The sequence below is a fragment of the Trifolium pratense genome, linkage group LG4, assembly GCF_020283565.1.
Source record: "Trifolium pratense cultivar HEN17-A07 linkage group LG4, ARS_RC_1.1, whole genome shotgun sequence".
In the NCBI taxonomy this organism is placed as follows: Eukaryota; Viridiplantae; Streptophyta; class Magnoliopsida; order Fabales; family Fabaceae; genus Trifolium; species Trifolium pratense.
The window spans coordinates 5,495,227-5,505,632 of NC_060062.1; the positions used below are offsets into that span (position 1 = coordinate 5,495,227).

The following is a 10,406-nucleotide window of genomic DNA, read 5'->3' on the forward strand; positions in this document are numbered from 1 at the left end:
CTAAATTATGTTCACCAAACAATTAATTAAAGTTATTTCAGGCCTATCAATTTCATTTAAAAGAACTTAATTTATAGTAAAAAAAAATAACTTGTATTCATGAAGATGCCGAAACACTTTCCTCGCCATCCTCAGTAAAAATATGTCACTCGGTTGAGCTTTGAATAAATTGACAACGAAATATAAGTCTTTTGTTCACAACCCTAATCGAAATATAAGTCTGATTTTTCGTCAGTAGATTGTCCTTTTAATTGTTCTAGGGATTTCCAACCTTGAGTGTCGGTATCAGACTTAATACGAGATGATGAAAAATAAGAAATGAAGTTTGACAGTTTCGCACGTAGACGATTATGACAATGCTCCACAAATATCTCTTCAAATATCAAAATATTCTTTGACTTGAAATTCCCATGCATCACTCCCTGTTTTTTCGGGTCCGTCGCCGCGTCAATGATATCTCTGTTTTCAAATTATGAAATAACATTACTACATAGTATGAAAGTACTGATACAGAAAAGGCTAGAATATGTGAGTGAAATGATTTAATAATGATAAAAACTGTTATTTCGTAAAAAAAAAATTGTTATGCCTCCCCGTTTAATGGAAATCATAGGATGGCGATGTTTTTATATTCTTAAATTTCGTTTTTTATGTTCCCGTAACAAAGAGCATTTTCCCCCAAAAATAAGTACTTCTGCTGGTCTTTTTTATAGATAACACTTAAAAAAAATACACAGATTAAGAAAGCTGATTTTTTTAATTAATAATTCTAAAATTTTATGTTTTATTTTAAAGCTAACTTTGCACTAGCATGTGAAATATGTCTCTCTAATTAATGTATATATAACAAGATTTCAAGTCAATTTTGAGCATCACACATTCAAATTTTAATTGAGACAGATTTCTAATCTGATAATTGAACAGAAAATTTGTAACCTATATATTCTACAACCATTAAATAAGAAAAGTCATGTTTAAGCATGTATAAGGGACACATGGTTGATGTTGATATATTGCTACTATATATATACAAGATATATAACCAGGATCAGGTGTGTATGGAACTTGCTAGGTGAACATTAGAACATATGTATATAAATGTTACAAACCATAATGTTGGAAGCTAAATTATATTCATGAAACCCTTGTTGATTTGAACAATTATGTTCCTTCCCAACCGAGCAGATTTTTTTACACCACTAGTTTGCCCTAAGCTTGAACTTCACTACATAGGTGGGGCCACTTAGAGCCACACTTGATGGTAGTTGTTCCCTGTTTATTTTATATTACATTGATTTTGTGACATTGACCTTCTCAAAGAGGGCTTGATTCTACACTATACCAATTTTAAGCGTCTAAAAAATGGAAAATTTCGAATTCAAATTCAGACTCATGTATATCAACATTCAGGCATCTATCTCATCATTTGAATTTCGTATGAATGGACACCTAAGAACATGTCTAAACAATTGCCCCTTGTTCAAGGATCAAAGCATGGGTAAAGAAGATCTCTTATGAGGGTAAAATTATTACTTCCACCATTAGGTCAAAGATAGATCTCTGAATTGTTCCGTAAGCAAGTCAAAGATATAACCTGCATTAATATTGACAATTATGTTGGTACTATTGATTTATTGTTTTAAAGAGTCTAATGACAAAACTCGCACACACTTAACAGAGAAAAATAAAAAAAAATTGCAGATTCAAACATGTGCCCCAATATACTCCCTACAACATTTTACTAATGATAAGAATTAACTTTATCTGTTTAAAAAAAGAAACTCCATTATTGCTTCCTATTCCCGGAGTGAGGTCCTTATCAATCATTACAAAGCTATTTGGTTTATAATCGCTCTTACCTTACAAGAACTTTCATATGACTAGGCCTTATAGTAGTAATTTCAATGATTTTTATGATTATCTTGTAAAGCATCTTTGTTAAATTAGTAATGATAAGAATTAACTTTATCTCTAAAAATAAAGTAAAAAATTCATTAGTACTTTCCATTTTCAGAATGGGTCCTTATCAATACATTACAAAGCTATTGGTATAGAAGCACTATAAAACATATAAGCTGTACTAGTGTTAATTGTTATATAATTTTTTATTAAATATTAAAAATTAAAGCCAAACTAATTCTTCAAAACAAACCAAACAGGAGTTGAAATAAAATACTATCTATATAATATAATACAATACAACATCACTAAACTAAATCTTTTTTGTCAACTAAATCTATCCAAAATTAAAGCTGTTATTCAAGCATCTTGTAGCAAAATTTAACATGATTTAATGTTTATACATGATAAATAAGCTAATAAAATAGGAAAAGGTACAACAAGCTCTCCCTAATTTATGTTGGTTGGATGCAGAACCAGAAGCCTAAAAAATGCGTAGCCTCTCCCAGCGACGAAAATGATAACCTCGGACAATGGTGCAAACCCTTGGAGCCCCTCTACCACCTCCGGTGAATAAAGGGAGAGCAAATAAAAGAGCCAGTTGGAAAACATTATTTGATGTAAAATTATACACATTTGCAAATGGGAGGAAGAACGTGTAGAATTCGCCATAACAGGCACCAAAACTGTGACAAATGCAGCAAACAGCGACACTGTCGTTTCTGGGAGTGTAAAATGCAGTTTGGTTTATCAAGCACCCAAACCAAGTTACTTGCATGTATCTGTTAGCCTCGTGAATGTATTTATCAGATAGTGAGATTTTCAAATGCTTTCCCGTTTGATGTGGTGGAGACCACATTTTGATTACCAACTGAATGAATAGGACTATCTTTATCAGAGTTCTTATGTAACTGGTTGAAAGCTGAGTTGGGAGAGGCAGAGCTGTGCCTTCCCTCAAAGTACGTTGAATAAGGGAAGTACTCTGCACAACGCACTTTCCACCCTGCAAAAATAGAGAACAGCAGAAATTTAAGTACCAAAATTTCCTTATTTATTTATAATAAAAAGAAGGTTAAAATGCATTTTTGGCCCCCTAACTTTCATAAAGTTGCAATTTTAGCCCCTTAACTTTAAAAATAGCAGTTTTGGCCCCTTAACTTTAGCTCATTTTGCAAAACCTCAATTTTGACTAAGTCAATGCATAGGTGGCAACTCACTTAGCTGACTAAGATGTCATGTCTGTAATTTTTTTATTTTAAAATATAAAAAAAGTCACATAATTTAAAATGAAATAAAATAATTAGAAAAGGCAATAAACAATCTTCAACCTAGTTCCCGTCATAGGTGCTGGGCGGTCTGCTTCATCCATGGATGATTTAGTGACATGTGAATTACCGGCTCAAATTGGATGTTATTAGTTTCTGTTTCAATCTTCAATCTTTTGAATATTTTTTCAAAAACAACTTCACGAACATATTGAAAAAAACGTTGAGATGAAGGTCACCAGAGAATAAGGTTGGGAAAGACAAACAAAGCCGGCGGTGGTGAGTGAAAGAGGAAGACTACTGTTGTTGTGATCTCAGCCATATTGTTTTTTTACATGCGATTAATTGATTAAATGAAGGATACATTAAATCGAAAGAACCTGAACTCACTTGGTGTGCTTGAAAAAATTGGGCAGAGCAGACCATACAGATACAAAAAATAGATCACAACATTTAAAAAAAATTCCGGAGCTACCCTTTTCATTTTATGAATTACAAAAAATATGCAATATTCAGATGTATATCGAAGGAAGTTTATACTAAATTTTATTCAGATGTATGAACGGTTAACATGCATGTGACGACAACCAAGACAACCATGAGAGTAGTCTACTCTCATCCTTGTTCATCCCTTGTACTCTATAAATCTTAGTTTTCAAGGATCCTTAATTTAAGATTAAGATAAATATATTCTTAGTTTTCCTTTTCTAATTATTTTATTTCATTTTTAATTATATGGATTTTTTTATATTTTAAAATAAAAAATTGCACACATGGCATCTTAGTCAGCTAATTGAGTTGTCACCTATGCATTGACTTAGTCAAAATTGAGGTTTTACAAAAATGATTAAAGTTAAGGGACCAAAACTGCTATTTTTAAAGTTAAGGGGCTAAAATTGCAACTTTGTGAAAATTAGGGGGCCAAAAATGTATTTTAGCCTAAAAAGAATATGAAACTCAATTCCATATCTAGGAAGAGAGCCTTAAAACTTTATAAATTTTGAGAGAAAGTGGCAAAATTATTAACTGTATGTTTATCAAACAATTTCTGTTATCTTTATCATCATTTCCGTAAAAAGAAGTATAATCTTTATCATCATCACTTGTTTCTTTAGGATACCTCCACAAATACACATTCATCCAAGTCGAAATTAAGTTTATCTAATAAACCTTACAATCCAAACTATTATAAAGTCGAACTATGTATTCTTACCTTCATATCAAATATGGTGTCTTTATGATTTCTTTTATTGGAACTTTTGTGGGTAAAGAGTAACTCTAATTAATAATTTTTGAAAGAGTCGTTGGAGATATAAACGGACTATCTTATTTGTAATCATGTCAAACATGATGTAATATAAATACTCCCTCCGGTCCTTATTATAAGAAACACTTTGACACAATTTCATTTGTACCCTTATTAAATACAATCAAATAATTCATTATAATGCTAGTGCATTAATTAGAGATGCATATTTTAAAGTGTTTCTTATAAAAATGACCGGAGGGAGTAGTTGTTACTATACTCCTTATCTAAGTATTTACCATTACGACTTGTTCGTCTAGTCTTAATACTTTTAAAATTATTCCTTTACTTCATTCATAAATTCTTTGAACAAATTCAAAGAATCATACTTTGTGTCAACCCCACATATTCACATCTACTAAGCTAATTAGTAATGTAAATGAAGTAAAAGAAATAAAATTATATTTAGCAAATAATTAGTTTAGTGGTTCAGCATGATGTTCATATTGGAGAAATGACTGTCAGGGAAACCTTAGCTTTCTCAGCAAGGTGCCAAGGAGTTGGATCACGATATGGTATAACCCCTTCATATCTAATTTGCATCGTATCATGACAAATATTTAAATTCACCAAATTTTTCATATCTAATTTTGTATTATACCAGACTCAGATATTGATGTCTACATGAAGGTCAGCAAGATACTACATATTTAAAAATTCATTTGTAAATTATATATATATATATATATATATATATATATATATATATATATATATATATATATATATATATATATATATATATATGGGTTTTCTAACTTAGACCCTAGTTAGGTCTAAGTTAGCAAGGTGCACCTTTTCAATTGGACCAAAATACCCATTCTTTTTAATTAATTAACCAAAATACCCATTAGTTAACGCAGATCCAGTGTCGCGCGCGTACCGAAGGACCATGGTTACAGACCGTTGATTTCCATCAGACAGCCAAGATTTGATCTCATCAAGACTGTCTGATCAATCAGACAGCCCAGATCATCCTGATCCATCAGATTCCAGCGCCTGCGCCACACTGGATTACAACCTGGAGAGAGAAAGATTTGTTTTTTAAAAGTAGGACACGTGTCACACAATGGTTGGCTGGGCGTGATTTTGGTTCATTTAATACTTTGAACTCAATTATTTCGTTGTAAATTAATTTTTTATTTTTTTATTTTTATACCAAAATTCATAAATGTTTTTTTTCTACAAATAGAGACTTGGTTCGTTTGATTTGGACACCGAAAAAAAAACGCAATTTTTCACTACCTTAATCTCATTTTTTGTCTATTAAATACGTTACTTGTGTGTTGTAATTTAACACGCACCACTCAACCAACTCACTGAAACCATTATACCAGGAAAATAGTAGATAATATTCTGGAACTTTTGGTATATTTTATGAAATTTTTGGAGACCTGAAACTATTTTTAGTTAATTAAATGAGATAAAACGGTAATTAAAAACTAATGTTTGCTTCTGAAACCATTTTACTGGTAGAATGGTTGCACATAGTTGTATTCTGAAACCATTTTACTGGTAGAATGGTTTCAATGAGTAATTTATTAATTGTGTTTGCTTCTAAAACCATTTATCTGGTACAATGGTTTCAGAGAGTTGTAATCTGAAACCATTTTGCTGGTAGAATGGTTTCAGTAAGTTGATTATTAGTTATTTGCTTCTGAAACCATTTAGCTTGTAGAATGGTTGCACATAGTTGTATTCTGAAACCATTTTACTGGTAGAATGGTTTCAGTGAGTAATTTATTAATTGTGTTTGCTTCTGAAACTATTTATCTGGTACAATGGTTTCAGAGAGTTGTAATCTGAAACCATTTTGCTGGTAGAATGGTTTCAGTGAGTTGATGTAAGGTAGTGAAAAATGAGATTAAGGTAGTGAAAAATTGGGTTTTTTTTTCTGTGTCCAAATCAAACGAACCAAGTCTCTATTTGTAGAGAAAAAAAAATTATGAATTTTGGTATAAAAAAAAAAAATAAAAAATTAATTTACAACGAAATAATTGAGTTCAAAGTATTAAATGGAAAAAAATCACGCCCAGCCAATCAGACAGCGACACGTGTCCTGCTTTTGAAAAGTAGATTCTTCTCTCTCCAGGGTGTAATCCAGTGTGGTGCATGCGCTGGAATCTGATGGATTCGGATGATCTGGGCTGTCTGATTGATCAGACAGTCTTGATGAGATCAGATCTTGGCTGTCTGATGGAAATCAACAGCCTGTAACCATGGTACTGCGGTACGCGCGCGACACTGGATCCACGTCCATTGATGGTAATTTGGTTAATTAATTAAAAAGAATGGGTATTTTGGTCCAACTGAAAAGATGCACCTTGCTAACTTAGACCCAACTGGGTCTAAGTTAGCAGCCCCCATATATATATATATATATATATATATATATATATATATATATATATATATATATATATATATATATATAGTTGTACAAAGGTGTAGTTATGTCATCTTATAAATTTATGTCGACTTTTACAGAGGTTTTGTAAAGGTGATTATGTCCAATGATTTCATCTATCCTTTTACCTTCATATTTCATAAATATGTTTTCCTTATTTTTCATAGGATTAAATATATTTTTTAGTCCTATAAAAAAATTGACATATTTTGATACCTACAAATAATTTATGATGGCATATTTAGTCCCTTTTTAACTGCGTTGAGAGATCTTGGTCTGACCATCAAAAGTTTTATTCATGGATGAAATATCAACTGGCTTGGATAGTTCCACTGCATTTCAAATTGTGAAATCTCTTGGCCAATATGTTCATATTCTTAATGGAACTGCACTTATCTCATTGCTTCAGCCAGCACCCGAGACTTATGAACTCTTCGATGACATTATTCTTTTATCTGATGGTGAAATTGTCTACCAAGGACCTCGTGTGTTAGAGTGGAGAAGAGAGTGAAAGAGGGATTAGTTTCATCAATGAGGATTGATTTATTATTGATCTTAGGAATACAATTTATAGAGTTACAAATTGTAGTGTGATAGTTTGGTTAACAAGCAACCATGATTAAGTAACTAACTCAAGTTAGTTACTAACTATCTAACAAACTAAAGTAGTTACAACAATCAAACTAATAACTAACTTGCAAAGCAAGTAACTAACACTTTGTTGATTGTCTTCACTAAACCATTGGATTGCATTTCTCAACACAACTCCTCAATCCAATGTCTTGTCTGCAATCATGGTAATGCCTACCATTTTCCTCAATTCTTTGAATCTATTAGCCTTCAATGGCTTAGTCATGATGTCTGCAATTTGAATTTCTGTTCTACAATGTATCACATTCAGTTTGCCTTTGCTAACTTGATCTCTCAGAAAGTGATACTTTGTTTCAATGTGCTTTGACCTTCCATGTGCAATTGGATTCTTGGCCAAGCTAATTGCAGACTTGTTGTCAACATTCAATCTCATAGGCTTCACATAGTTGATCTTCAATTCTTCTAGTAATGATTCAAGCCAAACTGCTTGACAAGCTGCTTGTGCTGCAGCAACATATTCTGCCTCACAACTAGATAATGCAACTATGTTCTGCTTCTTTGAAGACCATGAAATAGGTGAGTTTCTGAAACCTGAACCAATACCCTGATGTGCTTCTTCTATCATCTTTGTCTCCACACCAGTCAGAGTCTGAGAATCCTTCAAGTTCAAACTGAGTTTCACTGTCATTTGTTGGAAAGATTAAACCATAATCCTGTGTACCCTTCAAGTATCTTAAGATCCTTTTTGCTGCAACCATATGTGAAGCTTTAGGCTTGCTCATAAACCTGCTTACTGAGCCTACTGCATAGTTAATGTCTGGTCTTGTATTGCAGATGAACCTCAAGCTACCAACTACCTGCTTGAACAAAGTAGCATCAACTGCTTGTTCATCTTCATTCTTTGACAATTTCAAATTTGCATCCATTGGAGTTTCAGCTGCTTTACAGTTTTCCATTTGAAATCTCTTCAATACATCTGCAATGTATTTTCTCTGATGCAGTACAATACCATTTGGAGCATAGTGAAATTCTAATCCAAGGAAGTAATTGAGTTTGCCTAAGTCACTCATTTCAAACTCACTTTTCAATCTGCCCTTGAATTTCTCAATGCTAGCTACATTATGTCCTGTAATAAGCAAATCATCTACATATAGACAGATAATGATAGCATCTGAGATATCACTTCCCTTCATGTATACTCCAAATTCAACAGTACACTTGACAAATCCTTCCTTCTGCAGGAATTCATCAATCCTTTTATTCCAAGCCCTTGGTGCTTGCTTAAGGCCATATAAAGCTTTATCAAGCTTATATACTTTGTTCTTTTCTGATTCAAGCTCAAATCCAGGTGGTTGCATTACATAAACCTCTTCTTCCAATGGACCATTGAGAAAAGCAGATTTTACATCCATATGGTATAGTGACAAATTGTATGAACTAGCTATTGCAATCACTAACCTGATAGTTTCCATTCTTACTACTGGTGCATACACTTCAGTGTAGTCAATTCCTTCTTGTTGAAGAAATCCTCTTGCAACCAGCCTTGCCTTGTGTTTCACTATCTCACCATCTGGATTTCTCTTCAATTTGAACACCCATTTTACACTTATAGCTTTCTTCTGTGGAGGTAGTTCAACCAGTTTCCATGTGTTGTTCTTTTCAATTGAATGGAGTTCTTCTTGCATTGCTGCATTCCACTTTGAACAAGCTACAGCTTCTTTCCAGTTGATTGGCTCAGAATCTGCCATGAAAGCTAAATGAACCAAGTCACCATCTTCATTTACTGCACTATCTGAGGTGATTTCATGATCATTAAGCCTGACAGATGGAAATTTGTTTCTAGTTGATTTCCTTGTAGCTTGAACAGGCACTGATGATAGTTGAATTCTATCATCATCATCACTTGATGTGTGCATATCTTCTTCATGGTGTGTGCCTTGATTTTCATTGTCTACTGGTTGATGTGTGATGGCAGCATCATTCACTCCATCTTCCAGTTGCATTCTAACTTGCTTATCTTCTGAGCTCCATTTCCATTGTGATTTTTCATCAACAATCACATCTCTGCTAATTACAACTTTATTGTTGTTAGGATTATACAACCTGTAAGCTCCTGTAGCATCATATCCAATGAGAATCAGCTTTTCACTTTTATCATCTAGCTTCCTTCTTTTCTCATCTGGAATGTGTCTGTAACATAGTGAACCAAAAATTCTCAAGTGCTTCACACTTGGTTTGTGACCTGTCCACAGTTCTTCTGGTGTATTGTCTTTCAATCTCTTTGTTGGACACCTATTCAAGACATAAGCTGCAGTATTGACAGCCTCACCCCAATAGCACTTTGGTAAGCCTTTACCCTTCAACATACATCTAGCCATATTGAGCAGAGTTCTATTCCTTCTCTCTGCTAAACCATTGTGTTGAGGTGTGTAAGGAGCTGTCACTTCATGAATGATACCTCTCTGAGTACAATAGGCTTGAAATTCCTTAGAATTATATTCTCCACCTCCATCAGTTCTAAGTACTTTTAGCTTATGTTCACTTTGTCTTTCAGCTAGTGCACAGAAATTTTTGAACATTGCAAATACTTCACTCTTTTCTTTTAGTAGATAAATCCAGATTTTTCTAGTGAATTCATCAACAAAGGTCATGAAGTATCTGCTACCTCCTAGAGTTGGTACTTCAATTGGTCCACACACATCAGAATGGACTACATCAAGTGATTGTTTTGACCTAGAGTACACTGAACTTTTGAATGAATTTCTAGATTGCTTGCTTTCAAAGCAACCTTCACACAGTTTCTCTGGTGTGTGAATCAGTGGTAACCCTACAACCATCTTCTTATTGCACAGATGATTCAAACTTTTAAAGTTCAAATGTCCATACCTGTAATGCCACAGCCATTTTTCATCTTCAGTGATCAAGCTTGAGAAACACT

The 10,406-nt window shown here is 33.2% G+C and overlaps 1 protein-coding gene across 5 annotated transcripts in view; it reads right to left on the bottom strand.

Annotated features, from left to right (window-relative positions):
• Positions 1-432: 432 nt before the first annotated feature.
• Positions 433-10,406, bottom strand: part of LOC123921596 (aromatic aminotransferase ISS1-like) — a 36,228-nt gene continuing 26,254 nt past the window's right edge. For 3 of the 5 annotated variants that reach the window (XM_045974198.1, XM_045974199.1, XM_045974197.1), the window contains one exon: positions 2,236-2,902. In XM_045974198.1, the coding sequence (XP_045830154.1) occupies positions 2,384-2,902 (519 nt within the window). In that variant the 3' untranslated portion in view covers positions 2,236-2,383. Of the gene's footprint in view, positions 460-1,531; positions 1,595-2,235; positions 2,903-10,406 lie in introns of those variants that run through there. The other 2 variants (XM_045974209.1, XM_045974203.1) reach the window with 2 other exon arrangements.